This window comes from Tyto alba, unplaced genomic scaffold, assembly GCF_018691265.1.
Source record: "Tyto alba isolate M040663 unplaced genomic scaffold, T.alba_DEE_v4.0 Super-Scaffold_30, whole genome shotgun sequence".
NCBI classification, from domain to species: Eukaryota; Metazoa; Chordata; class Aves; order Strigiformes; family Tytonidae; genus Tyto; species Tyto alba.
This window is the reverse complement of record NW_024881305.1, coordinates 7,481,245-7,499,652: the sequence shown is the minus strand read 5'-3', so window position 1 is coordinate 7,499,652 and position 18,408 is coordinate 7,481,245. Positions and strand designations below refer to the sequence as shown.

At 47.2% G+C, this 18,408-nt stretch overlaps 1 protein-coding gene across 1 annotated transcript in view; it reads left to right on the top strand.

Annotated features, from left to right (window-relative positions):
- Positions 1–485: 485 nt before the first annotated feature.
- Positions 486–18,408, top strand: part of SYT6 (synaptotagmin 6) — a 39,087-nt gene continuing 21,164 nt past the window's right edge. The window contains exon 1 of the mRNA XM_032987293.2: positions 486–901. Within this exon, the coding sequence (XP_032843184.1) occupies positions 748–901 (154 nt within the window). The 5' untranslated portion in view covers positions 486–747. The remainder of the gene's footprint in view (positions 902–18,408) is intronic.

The following is an 18,408-nucleotide window of genomic DNA, read 5'->3' as shown; positions in this document are numbered from 1 at the left end:
CTCTGTCATGTGGCATGACCTGTCTGCCAATTTACAAGAGGAATTAAAAAATACCCCATAAAATGAAAAAAAAAAAAATCGTCTAGTTATGAAATACAATGGCATTCGCAGTCTGTATGGCCATCTGCAGCCTGTTGTGTTTGGACCAGCACAAACAAATCAATAAAACCTGCTGCCTTTCTTATGTTGCCTTTTGCAGTTGTAAGCAGTTGGTGCAGTGGTTGTGGTAGCACTCTCCTTTCTCCTGTCTGATGATGTGCTGTCCTCAGCCAGAAGATTTCAGCGTTCTTTTTTTTCCAAAATTGCTCTGGGGCTGGGATTTGGAACTCTGCAATTGGAGAATGGAGAAGGTGCAGCAATGAAAGGGTTAGAAATAATTTATCTGGGCTGCAGCTTTAACAACATCGTATGGAGGGCACAAAACTGAATTTGGTAGGAGGTTCTTTGTCTGGAACCCGCCTTGGCAGTGAACAGAGGTCTGATCTCAGAGGCAATAAGGCTGGGGAGCTGCGGGCTGCAGCGAGCTGTGGCTGCTGGAGGCTGAGCAGAGGCTCCCCGGTCTGAATGCGGAGGAGGGTTGGTAGAGCTGGAGCACTGCCTGGCACAGGGGGTCCCTTCGGCTGCTGCCATGCCAGAGGGTGGAACTGGTGTGGATCTGTTTGTGTGAATCAAAATAAACGAGCCCTCTTTTCCTAGTTTGACTTTCTTAGACAGCAGAGGGGGATAGCGGAGGATGCGGTGTGGGAGATGAGTGGTACCAAGGATGACAGCCGTTGTCAGAAGGCAGTCCGCATTGTCACCGAGCTCTGCCGGAAGAAAAGCCTGCCTAGCTTGGACCTGGACACTTGCAGGGAATTCCTCCTGCTGCCTTCTGACCAGAGCCTGATTATCTCCGAGCCAGGTACAGTACTCTGGTCCTGTCTGCTCGAGTAGCGCTTGTGATGGCTAACAGCCGGAGGAAGGCAGGAGGACTCTCGCAAGGGGAGGGAAATGTTTGCAAGCCCCGTGTTAGACTCGGGGGGACTGGTTGTGGCACGCATTGCTGTGTGGTTATTTTCCTTTGCACGGGGTCTGCTGTGAAGAACTGGGTGCAAGTAGTACCTCACCTGTTGATGAGAAACGATGTAGCCTGATGGGGATAGCTGCACGGAGGGGACAGACAGGCTGTTAAATGCTGGTGAGGAGGTGGTTAATGAGACAAAGTTTCTGTGAAAGTTCCTTACCCTTTACAAATATAGACGCCTGTCCTGTGAAAAACAAAAAACAGTTAAAAGCCTATTTAAGTAACTGAGATGACAGGAACTGTTATCCCAGTTTGAGAAAAGGAGGGACTTGTATGGATTTTTGTTCACCAGTAAGGGATCTTAATGTACTTTCATGTATTTATTTTACTTTCCCTAAGAACTGCCTGAAGTTGTTCCTCATCAGCTTGGAGAGTTAGGGAGACACACTGGCATGCCAGCAATGAATCACGAGCAAGCATACAGCTCTAAGAGCAAAGGGGCATTTCTTTACTGCAAAGCAGTTAATTTTCTGCACACTTCTACACAGGGCTTCTTGTTCCAGAGAGGTCGTCTTCTGCTGTAACTTCAGAAGACATTGGCAGGGGGAGCTTACATCCCAGGCTCACACACTGAGGAGCAAAACCCAAAATCCCATGCTTTTTAATTTAATTGATAAGATTCTGTAAATTGTTTGCTTATTAGAACATCTGCATAGAGTGCTTCGTTTAAGGTTTCTGTAGATTATGATCTACCAACCCAGCCTGATTTCGCAGCAGAAATTTTCAGAAACTTCTCTCCTTCTAAGGATACCTGTGCAGAGCTCAGGTGCTACACAGTTGCCCATCAATCCCTGTCCAAGGCTTTCTGTGTCATCCTGCCTCAGTTTCTCTGCTCCTCTCTGCCAGCATCTTGTGCCGGCACCCGAGGCACATTGGCAGCTCTCTGCTTTTGCTGGGATTTTGCCATCTGTTTGCTTGCAGTGGTGCTTCTACCTCTGTTTTGCCAGCCTAACACCTTCCTTTCCCATTCCACTCTGCTTGTAACTTAATTATCATCTTAAAATGACTTTGCTTTATACCTGCTTGTTCTGAAGGCCTCTTACCACTGCTGGTACTGTCCTTATGTATCGCATCCAGTGCAGCTGTTTTCTCTGTGTCAAATAACTTACTGCATTCCCTTGTAATTTTTTTTGCCTTGGTACCAAAATTAATGTTTACCTGACTGTGCAGCAGAAATACCTGTACTGCTCTTGTTCTGTCTGCCCTGATATGACAGATTTGCATTTGTTTGTGCATCCTGTTCAGGACCTCATTTGCAGGTCTCAATCACATCATCGTATGCCTTTAACATCTCAGTGTTTGTCTGCTCTGATCTCTGCTTCAAGTGTCAGCCTTTAGCCCAGGCAAGTCGTGCTGGGCTGGCTGACTGCACTGGGTGCACTAACAGCTATTACAGTTGTCTCTTCTCTGCACGACTGGGCCCATTTTTATGACTAGACAGAACTGAGGACAGCATTTGGGCCCAATGGCTACTAGTATTTCTCAAATACCTGGTTGTAAAACTGATCCAACAAGGGAAACAAATCTGTTTGCATTAAGCATTAACTAATATAACAGTTACGGTGGTAAGATACCTTTCCCATTAGTGTCTGGATGTTTATCTAATTATTTGCATTTATGCTTTGTCTATTTTACACTGAAGACTTACACTGAGCAAATTTGCTATCAGCTACCTGGTGTCCTGTGTTCAGATCTAGAGAGTTGTTCCTCATAAAGATATGCAAATCAAAAGTGCGGTTGTGCAAAGATGGGCAGTGATACGACGCTGAGAGAAAGTGCTGCGTCGGTACCAGCAAGAGAGTCAGAGTTGCTGTGCAGCGTGAGTACGGGGTCCTGCTGAAGTGTACCCGTGCTGGACGGCACAGCCTCGGCAACCTGGGTGCAAAGTTTGATGGAGTAAAATTGACCTTCTTTGTCATCATCAGCATGCAAAGTCAATGGTTTCTCCGTCAGTTTGTTACCTCCCAGCTAAATCTATTAGCTAATGGCTGAATCAGCTTGTCTTGTTGAGTATCTTGATGAAGTTTGTGTCATTTGGGAGCGGGCAGACAAAAGAACTCTAATGCTGCCCAAGCTGGGAGCCGAGGCTGCTTCTGTGCAGCTCTGCTTGCCATTAGACCCCGAGGGATGGGTTTGGTTTTGGTTTTGGTTTTTTATGTTTCATGTATTGATGGAGAGCAGTATCTTCTGGGGATGGCTGGAGTGCAAAGTGAAGTTGCAAAGAAATAAGCCAGGTATCACTAGCCTTCTTGAACTGCATCTGACAGTGGAAGAAACCTGTGAATATAAAATACTGCTGATATGTAAGAATAAGTCAGCGTATGGCTTTACGCAGTGATTATATTTTTTTTTAAACAATTTTGGACTGAATGTGGAAAGCGCTACTGTGTATACTGTAAGTTCTCCTCTATTCTCTGTACTTTGGATTATGTAATAGCTGATTCTCCTACTTAAAGTCAATAGGAGAAATATAGCTGCAGTGTTTTTCCAGTATGCCATACATTACTGTACACCCAACAAAGGAGCATTGCAGACTGCTGCTGCTGGCTAGTAATCCAGCAGCTAAGTATGTCAGAAAAATAAGGTATTTGGATGAGGAAGGTTTTGGTATCGATGCGTCAGTGGATATGTGAGGCTGAGCTTTGCCTGCAGTTTGGCCCATGGTGGTGCCAGGAATAGAACTGATCTCTTGGCTGTGGGCCCTGAGATCGAGCAAGATGCAGCATCTTTTTGTTGTGCCTATCTAAAATCCTCCCCCGTAGCTCCCTCCATCTGATAGCTCTCTTCCCCGCCAGTCCTCAGCTGTTGTGTAGTGATGCTGTGAGTGTGACTGGTACAAGCATAAACTGTAGACGGGGGAAATGCCTGTGATATAGGGACAGCATTTACCACTGCAGTGATGTGCCTTCACTAAATGGATACATCACTTCTCTGCCCTGGAGGTGCAGTGAGTGCTCTAGGATATAGCTGAGAGAATTTGTGGACAAGTGCTGCTGAAGTGCAAAGTACTTGGCTGGCCGTGCAGGGGAGCCCACACCGCCAGCCTCCCACGGGAGCGCTGCGCCGGGCACGGCGAGCCGCCCCTGTCACCCGGTGCCTCTGCCGGGGGGAGCGGAGCTGCTCGTTGGAGAGCAACGGGCTCCGGGGTCTTTGGGAAAAGGCCTGCCAAATCCTGCTCCCCAGGGCCCGCTGCGAGCTCCTGCGGTGGCGCGAGCTCTCCCCTGATGGCTCCTGCCCAGGGCTGCTGCCAGGGCTGCGGAGCCCATGGCCCGTGCTGTGGCAGCTCGGCTCCAGCCTGCCAGCACCCCTGGGACCTGCACAGCTCTCGCCGCCATCAAATGTGTTTGCACAGTCAGGTTCCCACTCAGTTCGGACTGAATTGCGTTACCGACTTACTCCCAGTCTTTGCCTGAACCAGGTCCTGCTCTCTGGGTGGGCAGTGGCAGTCCTGGGAGGTCGTGCCAAGCAGGGGATGGTGCAGAAGATGGGAGCTTGACTCCACAGAGAGGTTTAAAAACAGAATGATCGTTCTGAAATGAATGCGCAGAGCTGGTGGAGTGTGACTGGAGCCTGTGGCTTGTGATGTTTGTTGAATTTAAAGGACGGTGCATGGCTACAGAATGGAATTTACTCCAGGATCACAGCACATCCAGGAGCAAGCCCCTGGGCCTGATTTCTAGCTCCAGCACTACCCTGTTGTGACTTTCTTTAAGTACTGTAAGTTGGGGTTTTTGCCTCAGTGTATCCATTTGTAAAAGGCTTCACTGCCCTGTAGAAGAAGTACAGGCTGCAATGGATGATGTGCAGAGGTGTTGCAGTTTTTACCCAGAAAGTCACTACAGCACTGTGTGCACAGCAGTCCCTGTTGATCTCAGCACAGTTTGTGTACCTTCTCAAACCCTTCCTTAGGCACTGATTCACCCCAGCAAAATGCTGTAGTACTTTCCTAGTGCTGGATATGTAAGCTGGAGTGAGAGGAAGAAAAAGGACAGCTGGGGAAAATGCAAAACCAAAGAAGAGACTTTACGATAATTTCTGTCTCCTAGCACACTTTGTCAGCTGTCCTGTGCTTTAATCCTGCAATAATTCAGAGCACATTTAGTGTTTTGCCCTCTGTATGAACTGTTCTTTTTAAACTTCATGATGCAGGCAGCACATCTTGTACAGCGCTGAACACCCTCCTGGCACTTCACAAATACTATTAAAATGTTAAACCCACAAGTACGTAAGTGTTCTTGCTGCAGGCAGAAAAAGGGGTGAATTTTTGTGCAAGAAAGGTTTTTTCATTGCAGGAATCTTGATGCAGAAAGATCATTTCTATATGGAAAAATTGCTTCTGGAGTATTTTTCTTGGAAAAACATTATCTTTTGATAGAATAGTTTGACTAATGGAAAATTGATGACTTGCCCATTCACTGATATGGGATGCCTACAGCCACTACCTATGCAATACGGGCAAGTCTTGAATTTACTTACCAGCTGTAATAACACACTTTTCTGAATCACCGTTCAAGTGTATTTTGAGTGTAGCAGTAAACATGTTTAAAGCCACCCAGGCAAAGCTAATATTAATCACTGAAGCTTGTGTTTCCAGAGGCCAGGCATGTGAGGAGTAGTATCTCGGGGCAAAGATCTTTCTTAACATGGAGTAATGCACTTGCAGAATAGATCTTGCCTTTCTCTGCGAGCGTCTGGTCCACCAGCAGGAAAAGAGCCAGCTAGAGCAACGTGCGGCAGTTTTGCTCTTTAGCTCAAGTAAAATGGGTTTGTGCTCTGATCCTGAAGGTGTCAGGTTCAAACCTTGCTACCAGAGGAAGGTTTGCAAAACTATATTAAGTTTAAAACCAGCAGTGCAAATCTAGGAAAAATGGATTACGTAGTCTGTCTATGAACATGTGTCTGCTTGTGTATTGTGTGTGGATCTGTGACTCCACAGCTGCCCCTGGCTATGCACCGTGATGGTCCCAGTAAATAAAATGCACCTATGGAGCTGTGCAGAGTGTGTGTGTTTAGGAGCTTTGTAAGTACCTCTCTGCATAGATGCAGGTTTGCATCTGCCTAATTGCTGTTGGTTGATTCATTCCCGAAGCAGTACAGGGAGGCTGATCATGTTTGTAGGTTTTTTTGCAGACCTCGGAGCCTATTCCAGTGCAGCTGCAGTAGCCTCATGCATAGTCAGGGATCAGCATCTAAAACTCCATAGAAACAGGCAGCCAGATTGCTGCTGGTGTTAATTGAGTGTGTGAGCAGGCTGAGGACAGTGACCAGGGACTGAGCTGAGGAGCAGATACCTCTTTGGTAAGTCCACATTTCTGAAGTTATTTTGTTAATTTTCTGCCATTTTTCATAATACGGAGCCTCTTTTCCTTAACAAACCTTTTGCTTCAGCAGTTTCTGTCTTTGCCGCCGAGACATTTTCTTCTGCTTTGAGTATTCTCCCTGCGTTTCACTGAAATCAAGCATGTGCTTTCAGCTAGTTCAAACCAGGGCATAGCCTGACTGATCTTCTCCATTGTTTTGCGGGATGGTATTTTTGTGGTTGCAGGTGTTTGTTGCTTAACATCTTTGCTATGCTGAAGTCATACCAGTGCAATGTGCACAGCCTGCTGCACATACCAGGTATTCACTAACAGTCACACAGTCTCGCATGTGTGCGTTCATTGCTCAGAGATAAAAACAGAACCATAACTGGATTTCATGTCTGATACAATTTGTCATTTAACTATAATTTCAACTGTCTTTGTTTTTCTTACCTGTTTCTTCTTCTTGCTGTTCACGTTTCTAGGTACAATCGCATATTCTTCCTTAGGACCCCAGATTTCCATCTCATGTTGGTTAGGCAGCTTTTTCTAGCTTTGATATTTGTTATTTCTTTTTCAAATACGATAATACATATTTCTGCTTCCTCCCTGTATATTATAAAACCAGGAAGCTTGCCTGTAACAGCCCTTGTTCTTTCAATCCAGTGAACTCACTAACGTAACGGTCACTTACACTGACAGTTGTTTGGGAGAGATGTGGTTTGTCTCTCTGCCATGCATTGTCTTTAATTATACTCGTACATTACAAAATGGCATCCTGGAGGGACAGAGAAGGGCTATTTGGAGTGACTGTACATTAACTGTGCATTTTCCATGTCTATGGAAAAAATAAAGTTATCTTGTCTGGTGTCTTGTACATAGTGAAGCTGCAGATGCTAATTAAGGCCACCTTTATATTTAGTTCAGTTTGTTATGCTGTAGCAGGTTAGTGTTTGACAACATCACAGAAAACTCTGTAGTGAAGATTAAAGGCAGGATGCCAGAAGCTCAGTTCATAAAATCTCTTTCAGAACCATCATTAAGACATCCTGTCCTGAAGTATTTGGTTCCATGGAATAAAAATTGCCCAGAAATTCTAGCACACCCGTGTTTCTGGTAATGTAAGTATTACTCTGATTTTCTACGTGTGTTTGTAACCTGCAAAGAAATGCATGTGCTCTTGTAACAACAGTGCCAGGTGAGTACAGCGAGCACCTCCTTAAATTCATTGTTTCCATATGCAGTACTTCATCTCTTGGACGTCTGTGAGCATTTGCTCAGAGTTATTTGCGCTCAGTTCTGAATCTGATCTCCGGTCAAAATGTTCATGCTAAAAGGGTTCTGAGCTGCAAGGCATGGAGTGATATGAGTCGTTGGAAAAAGGAACGAGGAATCTCAGGATCCATTTAATAAATGTGTAGGATCAGGCAGTCCAGCCTGCCTGCGTGACTGCTGTGTAGTACATGGTAGCGGTTAAAGATCTCTGTCTTTGTTACAAGCTAATGGAAGCAGCAGCAGCAGCAGCTGATGACAGGAGCAGAGCCATTCAGGGAGGAAGTTCCCTGACCATTCAGCAGAGCTTGAACAAAGAAATGCTCTTTTCAGAACTGCTGCATTTCAGCGCAGGGTCTCCGTACGGAGCAGCCAGTCCCGCGCAGGCGGGTGGCTCAGGGATCCATCCTGCACAGAGGCTGCTCCAAACAAGTGGGTGCTGCTTTGCCATGCAGATCAGGCTGCCTCTTGTGTGCCAGGTATTATCAGCATGACAAGTTGAAGGAAAGAGCAGGAGGGCATGACATGGGTTTACGTGGTCATATGGGGTCTAGATGGCTTTAATTGGCAACCTGACCTCATGAGAACATGGGTCTGTGTATCATCCAGTCTTTGCAGCATCTGGAGCCAGGGGAGTTCTGGATGAATCCTGCATCTCTTGTTCTGGGTTTCCTGTGGGACAGGTGCAGGCAATAAAGCTCTTCCAGCACACTTTCATGTAGTCCAGGAGCCCCGTTGTGCTGGAGGGGCTCCGTGTCCCTGGGCTGGGGGCACTCAGATGAAGGAAAGCCTCGGGGAAGCTGTCTGGGCTGCCTTGCCAGACTCCTGGGGCCTTCTGCCCTCCCCTGGCCAAGCTCTTCTTTTTCAGGTTCTCAGGCCGTGTCCTCCTGAGCGACCCTGGGTCTCAGGGTTGGACACTGCCCGGTGCCCAGGGCTGGGATGAGGATCAGCTCTCACGGCAGGGTTCACCCTCCGGGGCTGCAGGCTGGGATGGGAAGAGAGCCTGACTCTGCTCACAGTCAAGCTTTATCCTGAGATCTTTCAGGGCAGCCTGATACTTATTTGTTTATTATTTGTCTGTTTGTTTATTTATTTATTAATAAAAATGAAGTTAAAGAGAGACCTGCCGGGAAGCATTGCCCCAAAGCTGAACCTCACTGTAGAAAGTGAAGGGCAGAGAGATGGCAGCTCTGGTACGGTGAGCCTGCGTGCTGAAGCACTGTTGACCCTGGCCATGCTGGTGTCTCACAACAGTCACAACTTTGATCAAACTTTTGAAGGGAAATTTTAAGGTCCAGGGTCTTTGGTTACTTAAAGGAGACAGAATGACAGTGAAAAGCTTTTGCTTGTTTTGCTTGCACTGCATCTTGAAATGCAGTTGTATTTCTACATCTCAGAGGTGTCCGTATTATGGTGGTTTTTTCTCTGTCCAGCTCTGCTCAGCTCTGGTGGGTCTGGATAGAGCCTGAACTGAAGATTTTCCGGGAAAGCATTGCTGAGACTTCACCCCCTTGTTGCACAGCCTCAGCAAGGCTTTCCTGGAACATCTTCAGTGCTCACTTCAGGTCCTGTATGTACGGGGTCACGTCATGGGAGGAAGACAATGCTCAGTGTCAGTTATTCAACCTCAGCCCAGGGACACCATGTGTGTTCAGCGCTGCCGAGTCATTTATAGATGTTCTTACAGCATACTGTGATAAAATATCATGGGATTTGCACACAGATATGTACTATAATTATATGCAGTGTGGCTTATAATAGTTCATTAGATTGTCATCAGTTAGGCATAAAGCAGTGACAACTCTTTACTCTCTCATTTATCTCTAGAGAACAGCCGATTAAGACACAAGGCAATGTAAATCACTGGGGAATGTTTCCTTCAGTTTGGAACAATTCTTTTTTTTTTTTTTTTTTTTGTCACCTTTGATAACAGAAATGCTGCATTGCTGACAGCTCAAAGTTCTCCTTCTGACTGCACATGCCAGCAAAAGTTTGAGTAACAAATGTGCCTTTGATACAGCCTGGAGGGAAAGTCCGAATCTGGAGGCAGGTCAATAACCACTGAATACCAGCATATTTGATCTTCATAAGCCTTTGATCAGTCTCCTCTGGTCCAGCTGTTCTCCCGGGGCACGGCCTTTTCAATGTGTATTAGTTATTTTCTCTGGATATTGATGTGGGCCTCTCAGTGTTGTGTACGGAGCCCGTAGTCACCAGTCGGCACGGCGATGGTGAAGAAGGGAGTTTCATCTCCAGGTCCCGGCTGGGGAGCCCAGGCTGGGGTGGGCTGTGCTCTGTCCATCGGCAGAGCTGACCCAGGGGTGGGAGATGGGGGTCTCCGCCGAGGGTGTCCACGCGCCCGCGGTTGCCTGCGGTGCCGGCCGCCGGCTCAGCTCTGCCCGGCATGAGCTCTGCTGCTGCGCCGGCTCTGCGACACGAACGACCCTTGCTCAGAGTCCCGAGCGCTTCTGCACAGTGTCCCCAGCACCTTCGATCTGAAGGAAGGTGGCGAAGGGAAAGGAACAGGCTGTCTTTTCCTAAGCTCGAAAGTCTGATTTCCTTTCCTCTGTAGAAGGTGCCCCTGGAGCCATAAAGTCCTGTGGTTGGAAAGAGCTCTTACTTTTGGCCTGTCTCCTTACATAAACATCTATAAATTTGCATGCGTAAACCCGGGAGAGGATGTGGGCGCAGGCGTGTCTGACGGGCGCGGGTCAGAAAGGAAAAGCCTGTGAGCAGAAGGCGGTGGGTGCCGCGGGCAGCCCTGCGCGCCAGCACACGGGGTGCGGGCTGTTCCGCCCCCCAACCCGCGCTGGACCGCACCGGCCTGCAGACTCGGTCAGACTTCTTCAAGCTGCTCGCCACTGTGGTTGCCACAATCTAAATGAAAAAAGAACTGAGTATACCTGGCCATGGCAATTCAGCAATTTCCGTGGTAATCCTTCTGTCACTCATATTTGTGTTACTGCGTAGCAGAGATTTCGCTGAGCTCTGGTTAAGGTTGCAAGGTATTTCGTAGTTGTGTTTTGGCTGTCCAGAACCTGACATGGTGGAGGCTTCTGTATGTAGTGGACATGCTTTTTGCTCGTCAGCTATTCATGTTCCATTGCTTTTTTTTTTTTTTTTTTTTTTGGTAATTAAATCTTCCTGTATTCTATTTCAGTGAGCAAAGTGCAATCTCCATGCCACTGAGGTCTGCTCTTATGTCGCATTCCTTTGTTTGGTGTATTACACTGTTTCATATGTATGTGTTTATTTTTTTCTTTTTTTTTTTAAATTATATATACGTACAAGTGTGTAAAGTACCTCACTGTTGACTCTGCACCGGAAAAATCACCTTTGGTTCTTCCCTCTGAATTACCTTGTTCAGATTTCCTTGTGCTTTTTTAAGTCCAGCCTGGGGGGCTGCAGCATCTCCCTCTCCTGTATCAGAGTGCATTTACCGTCCATTCCCTGGGTGATAAAAGTACCAAATTGTGAACTGAAAACCGTCAGGTAGCAAGATAGCCTCTATTTCCCCCACCATTTCTCCGTTCAATGCACTTGTCTAATCATCACTCTTAGGCCGTCAGGTGTGAAGGTGCCTCAGGAGGGACGGGCGGGCTCTGGGGTGCCGAGAGGACGAGGACAGCACAGGCACTGCCCTCCCCGAGGGAGCGAGCAGCTCGCAGCCCTCCCGCCCGTGCGCCTCTTCCTCTGAGCCAAGACACGGCAGGACCTTCGGCCGTAGCCGGGATGTGTAAGCAAAAGTAAAAGCAACTCTCTTTTACTTCTTGCAGGCAGTGCACAACGCAGGTGACTGCGCAGGGGCTGTCCCAGGACCCGGCTTCTTGCAGCAGCAAGCTGCTGCCGTCTCCACCACAGCACGGGGAAACTGAGTCAGGCTTCCTGGCTGCACCCACACACAGGCTGCTTCTCGTGCTACGCCTGGAGTTGCTGGAATAATACTTTATTCCATGTGCAAATTTATTGTTTAAATGTTTTCTCCTTAATTATAATGTGAACTGGAGTTTATAAAATTTGGGAATTTTCAAGTACTGCCACTATCAAGCTGATAGCTGGTTTCCAGGACAACAAATTACACAACTGTTAAAGGAACAAAACTTTGCATGAAGTTGTCCATGTCTCATGTTCTAGTTGTTCTCCCAGCTATAGAGCTGCATCCCCTAAAGAATTATGATAAATGGTGAAAAAAGCCCTGGCTTTGCTTACTGAAGGAAGTTTTGTCTGAATGGGAGTTAGGAGGTTGCTGTTTACACTTGGACCATAGATCATAGTTGCTTGAAACACCGGATCCCTGCAAGGTCTCCTTACGAGGCAGCTTGTCTTCATAACGTGCAATAATGAGATGGTTTGAATTTTATAATCTTATATAATTACTCTCAAAATAGCTTCTGATTCATCCTTCCCTTTGAAGATTACAGTTTGCATTCCAATAAGCTCTTGCATGGCAGGAACCCTGTGGTAGCAGCAAATTAATTTTTAAGAAGTTTTTTTCTATCTAACTGAAACTTTGGCATAGTCAGTTTGAGCATTCATGTCTCTGTCTTCCTATAATCTGTTACATAGCTGGGTGCGTGCAAGAGGCAAAGGAGGCTCTGTCTGGGCTCCTGCGGAGCCCGTGCTGGCAGGAGGGAGCTGGTGGGAGCTGATAGTGCGAGACTTGGTGTCCGAGGGCTGCGGAGGCATGTGAACAGGGTAAGTCTGCTTTTAGCTTCGTGCAGAAGGAAGGTTGAGTTTGCAGAGCTTCCAAAGGGACATTTCGGAGCCTCTGTGAATGTTTCCTCAGAACATCTGCAGAGTTCATCTCATGAGGATTTCCACCCCTCTGCTGGTTTGGGAGGGGAGTTTGCCATTGAGCTACGTAGGAAGAATTGAGTGTGAAAGTGCTCTTTGTGTAAAACAATCTGAAAACTCTTCCTTCTTTCCCATTGTTTTCAATTCACTTTCATTGCACTGTCATCTGTGGAATTACCTGTGGTTGACAGAGTAACGAAACAAGATTTGGGCATGCTGCACAGCAAAAAGCAGCTGGAACCGCTGCTGGCCTTCACCTAGAGAAACTCGGTAAAGCGCACCAGCATTGTGGGAGCACCACGGTGCAGGAGTCTCTCTGGGTCTCTGCAGGTATTTCATACCATTCTGCTGTGCTGGACAGCTGAGAGGAATAGTCAGTGAATTCTTACTTTATCAGTAGACAAAACCACCCTGATTTGCTTCTTTCCGGATGGGTTGTGGTACCAAATATTTCTTTGACTTCATTTTTCTCTCCCACATACTCAGCAGAAAGGCTGGGGCACTGTCCTTGACAAGCAGCCAAGCTGCTGTTGGGGTGTGCAGGGTGTGAGGAGGAGCAGGTACAGCTGTGACAGCTCAGATCGCTCCCTGTGTAGGAGCACTTTGGAGGGGCTGAGAGAACGGGCTGGTAACCTGGGGGCCTGCGGCTGACAGATCGCCCCAGTGCTCTCCAGGTCTTGCTGCCTGACTTGCTGCTACGTGGGGGCTGCTCTGCAACCCTTATTGCCACCCACAGCATGAGATAACGTCTGAGGGATGATGGAAGCTCTGCTCGACCCATAGTTATTTTCTGCCCTGCTCCTTTAACATCTGCTGAGAACTTGATGAAATATTTTCCCCTCACTAACAACCCACACCTCTGTGATCTGGTTTGAGCTGCAGCCCCTGCAGCTCCTGTGCTGCTGGGCTGCTTGTGAAAAGCAAATTGACTGCAGTTAGACTTTAAAGTGACAGCTGCTAATGACTTGTCTAGCTCAAGAATATTTCAGGACATATTCCTATAGCTCATAGCTGCCTAGAGAACACAACCAGTAAATCAAGAAGTGTTGCTGAAGTTTCAAATGACAACAAAATGGCAACAAGTAGGCCTGAAGATGTGACAGTGAAGACATCAGCAGAGGACTGGCGTGCTGGACATAATCCCAGCAAACAGATGCAGTTAGTGAGCAGGCTTGCAATGCCTCCCTCTTGCAGCCGTGTTCTCTGCAGACCCCAGTGCCCGCTTAGCTGTGGGCTCTGTTGAATAGAGCTGCTTGCTGATAGAAGAACTGAAGCTGTGTTGGGTGACAGGGACACTCTGATCTTTATTATTTGCTCTGTTACTATTCCCATGCTGTGGCATGTTTGGGGAGGGGATAAGGAGCTGACTGAGAACTACATGCTGCTGCACTGCAGCTCACCTCTCATCCAACATTTCACGATTTATAAGACAGTCAATTTCCTTTTCAAAATTCCTGTTGCAGAGTGCTCTGCCTGCTGCTGCACTCCATGATACCTTGCAGGGTCTGCTCTGAACTGTATTCCCAAAGGGGTTGATTGATCCATTGCTCTGCCATGGTTGGTTCGTGGTTTAGTTCTGGCTGTGGTGCTGCTGGATGCTGTGCTCCTGCGTTGGTTTAACATTTGGTTTCTGTTCCATTCAGTCCTGATCTTTCTTCTGTAAAGCTTCAAAGCTGAAAGGCATTGCTAAATAAACATGTCTATAGCTAGGATTTAATGCAAACCTCTTCCTTTTCCTCTGCTGTTGCCCTGTGCTCCCCTCTGCCCCTGCCTCAGATGGCCGAGATTCATCACAGTTTCTCATGGCCAATTTCCAGCCCTCAGCTAATCAGAGTTACATTGCTGATGCATCTCAATTGAGAGAAAATTAGATCAGCAGTTGGTGGGTGCTTCACATGGTCTTTTGTAGCCCCAGAGCTGCCTGTCTTCTCCTCTAGCAATAACTCTTGTAGTAATCCATCATTTGAATGTGTGATCTCTACAAAGCCCTACAGAAATAGAACAATATATTCTCATAAGCACTGTTGCAATAGAAAAATGTAGCAAAAATGGACAGAGAAGCCTGGAAATGTCTCCTGATGTGGTACGAGTGATGGTCAATATATTACATTGGAAAACCAGCCACACAGCCAGTACAAGCGAGGTTAAGGTGCATCACCATCACCCCCTACCTCTGGGCTCTGCCATCGCCTGTAACTGCTCTCTCAGGGGCACTGGCTGTGGCAAAACATTACATGCCCCAAGTCATAGTTCAGAGTAGCTGGGAGCTGCTTTTTCAGCTGAAAGAGACCTAGTGGGGAACAAACCAGCCAGAGCTCACCCTGATGCGAAGATTTTCCATTGGCCACTGGAAAGCTTACCAGTAGGAACCTCTTGCAGGGAAGAGCTCTGTTTGCTCTTGGCAGCAGCAGGCCAGGGGCTTTGTCCGGGTCTGCTCACGATGACAAACGTGCCGTGGCAGCAGTGCTGCCAGCACCCAACCTCAGCAGAAAGTCACCCCAAGTGCCCTGGCTGCTTGGTGAGGGTGACCCAGGGCCTGCAGAAATACATCTGTCCTCTTGCAGGTGCCGAGGGGCTCCGGGACTGGGACTGCTGGGTCGGTGGCACAGGTCTGGTGGCTGGGGGTGGCTGCAGCTGAGCTCCTCCAGTATGACCTGGCCCATGCTGGGCCTCGGCCTATTGCATTCGATTTTTTCAGCCACCTTGAGCTCCACTTGTATTCAAACTTTGTTTAAAGCCAACAGGTAGCTGGGATGACTAATAGACGCCAGAGTGCTGAGAGAGACATCAAACGTATTTTGTTTTCTCTGTGGGGAGTGGGTGGAAGGAAAGCTAAATTACATCTTCAAGATATTAAATATAACTCTTCACATTAAGCTCAGAGTTGTCTATGAATCTCTCTAACAATAGTGTGAGCTACTTCACAGTAATAAAAGTCAATGTTGCCATAATTAGACCAGTATTGTCTTGCAGTTAATAGACTGTTGTAATCATGACTTTGTCATATTATTAATCATTTTCTGTTTGGACTTTGTTAATTGTCCCCTTTCGTAACTCAGTTTGGGTATTATGAAGTCCTCAGGGACATAAAGCTGAAAGGTAATTCCACCATATTCTCTTAATTAGTTCTCATCCAAGATGAAACAAAATGGATAGTTGCATTGATGAGCTGCTTTCTAAGTACATGGGTACCAGGGCAAGGAGGGGGGCTGGACTAACCGGGAAATCATCTCCCTTTCCTAAATTGTCTTTTAGCTTTACAGTTTTAAATTGCTCCATTGTCCCTTTGTCCTGCCCTGGGCCATCTCATCTTTTATCTGAAAGGCAGTAGAAAGTAGTGGCCTTCTCAGAAGTTTTATAGTTTTAAGTCATTCTGTGAGATTTGTTGTAAGATTCAATAACAAGGTTTTTAAATGTTACAAAACCAGTAAAAACACAAACCAAGAAGTCAAGTCAAAAGAGAAATGAGTTCATTTTCTGGTAAAGTTGATAGGTTTCAGGCCATCTCCTTTGTGCTTTTGGCATCCCCATTGCTTGCTGTTGGCTTCAGGTCTTTTCTGCAGTGAGATTGTTCTGTCAGAGAGCATTTCACTACTTGAGTCCTCTGCCAAATATTCACAGTCATGAAACTTGTTTGCATTTAAATGCTTGAATACGATCTGGTCTCTCAGCTTGCATCCCTCGCCTCTGACTCTTGGTGTCCCTGCACATCCCTGTTGTCGTGCCGGTCTTGCCACAGCTCCTGATGCCTGCGGGACCACCGTGCTGCCCCGCTGAGCTCTACCATGGGAGAGGGACGGTCCTCAGCATCACCCAGCCAGCTTCTCACCGCCCTCGTCCCCAGTCCCTTTGCAGATACATAGCTGCTCCTGCTGCAAGAAAACCAAACCACAGGGTTGGTTTTGTAACAAGTCGGTCAAAGCTGTTTCTGCTGTCTCTGAAGACTTTGATTCATTATTTTCCCTTATGCCAGGCTGCAGGGGTGGGAGATCAGCATATCCATTGACTTAATTTTGATGTCTAGCAGCACCTCCTACTGTACAAGTCGTCATAAATGATCATTTGTCATTAGCCTCTCAGGTATGGCTTGCTTTCTCCTGTTCACTAAAGGAAAGCAGAACAAAGACCGTGATCCATGGCCCTTCCCATGGATGTGCTTGTGTCTGCCCTGGCAGCAAGTGGCTTTCCGGTTTAGAAAGCTCAGTTTCTCCCTCCATCAGCTGCTCTGATGGGGAACGTGTGGCACAACTCAGCAAAAGCTCATTCCTGGAGAGAGGAGCCTTTCCCCGGTTCTCCTGGTGTGGAAATGCTTTCAGTGAAGGTCTCTGCTTTGTGGTGAAGGACCAGGACTGCTGGTGGTGGCTGTTGGTCACTTCTGGGGCATTGCTGTGGGATGTAATAGTGCTTTGTGTCTGTAGGGATCTGGGGCAAAGTCTCAGTTCTCTGAGGATTTTGGGTGCACACAGAAACGTAGAGGGGGGTCACAAATGCCCAATTTCTCTTTTGCTTTACATATTGTGCTCAATCTCTGCCTCAGAAAGACCTTCATAAGTGAGGCTGACCCTCCCTGAAGGAGCTGTCTCTGTTCCACTAGGTAAATAAGAGCTCGGTGACTTATCCTAAGTGTACCGACTCATGCAGGTAAATGTTCATGGCCGTGTCCATGTCTTCCCTGCTGATTGTTCTCCCCTCCCTCCTCGTTAGTCATGCGAGAGCTTTGTCATTGCTGCTCTGAAGCCAAAAGCAGTTTCCAGCTGAGGGTTCCTCTGGGAAGCAGCTCTTGCTCCCAAGGGGAGCAAGACTGGAAAATAGCTATGTTAATTTGTATTTGTCACCTCCTCCTTTTAAGCTTTATCTTTTCAATTACAAGTTGTAACAGAATCCATTTTCCAACCTGGCAATTTCTCCTGTGTGTCTCAAGGGAGCTGGGCTCGGATGAGGTACCAGCACCAGGTTAGATGAAACCAGGGTGAGGAATGGCCGAAGCTGCCCCGCACTTCTGTGGCCCTACTTGCCTGATAACAAAGCCACAAATAACTTGCTGTTAGTTTTTTAGAGGAGTCTAGAATAGAAACATAGTTCTCGTCTTGTTCGGCAGACAGGGCGTCTCTCGGAGCCACAGGGTGACTGTCCCTTCGGCGGGCGATGCCGCGAGTGCCTGGGCAGCTCCAGCTCCGCTGGCGGCGCCGTGGGCAGCGCTCGGGGCGGCGGAGGCTGAGCTGCCGCTGTGCCGCTCCGCGCTGCCGGGAGCCCGTCGGCTGCTGGACGCAGACACATCCCTCTCTACCCCCTGCTTGGGAGGCCTTGGCTCCAAACCTCGCACGGAGTGGGATAACGTAAACAAGCTAATCCTTCCCCTGGGCTGAGGAGTCCTTTTGGTCTGTGCTGTCCCTGGAGAAGTCTTTGGGTGAACAGCCCTTACCTCCATCTGTGCCAGGAACAGTCAAGCAACCTCCGGCACTGGGGCATTTTCTGTGAAATGAGGATTATCTTGTTTTTACAGCTTCCTGTAAATTAAAGGACATTTAAAGCATAACATTTTGAACACTAGATTTTTTTTTTTGAAAGTAACTGTTATTTTCAAATTCATAAGGGAAAGCTCATTAAATCAATTAAGGTCAACTCTATCCAACTGATATTTAAGTTTAATAAGTCCTGAAAAAGTCTTGGGGAGTTCAATGTCAACTTCAGACAAACCAATATTCTTCCCAGGCAGATGCTTAAAAAATGTCAGTAAAATCCTGATCCCTTCTACTTGTGTTTTATGTGAGCTGTCAGAGGAAAGAGTAGGAGGTCATGCATAAAAGTATGTGCGAATCCTGTCAAATACATTATGAATGCCAGCTCAGCAAGCAGTGACATGAACTAAGATCTTTCTCAAGCTGGCAACAGGTTTCCAGAAGGGGTAACTGATTATTTCTGGTGTTTTCCATTAATGAGTCTGCTGTGCTAGAGGAGTCATGCATGCTATATAACTTT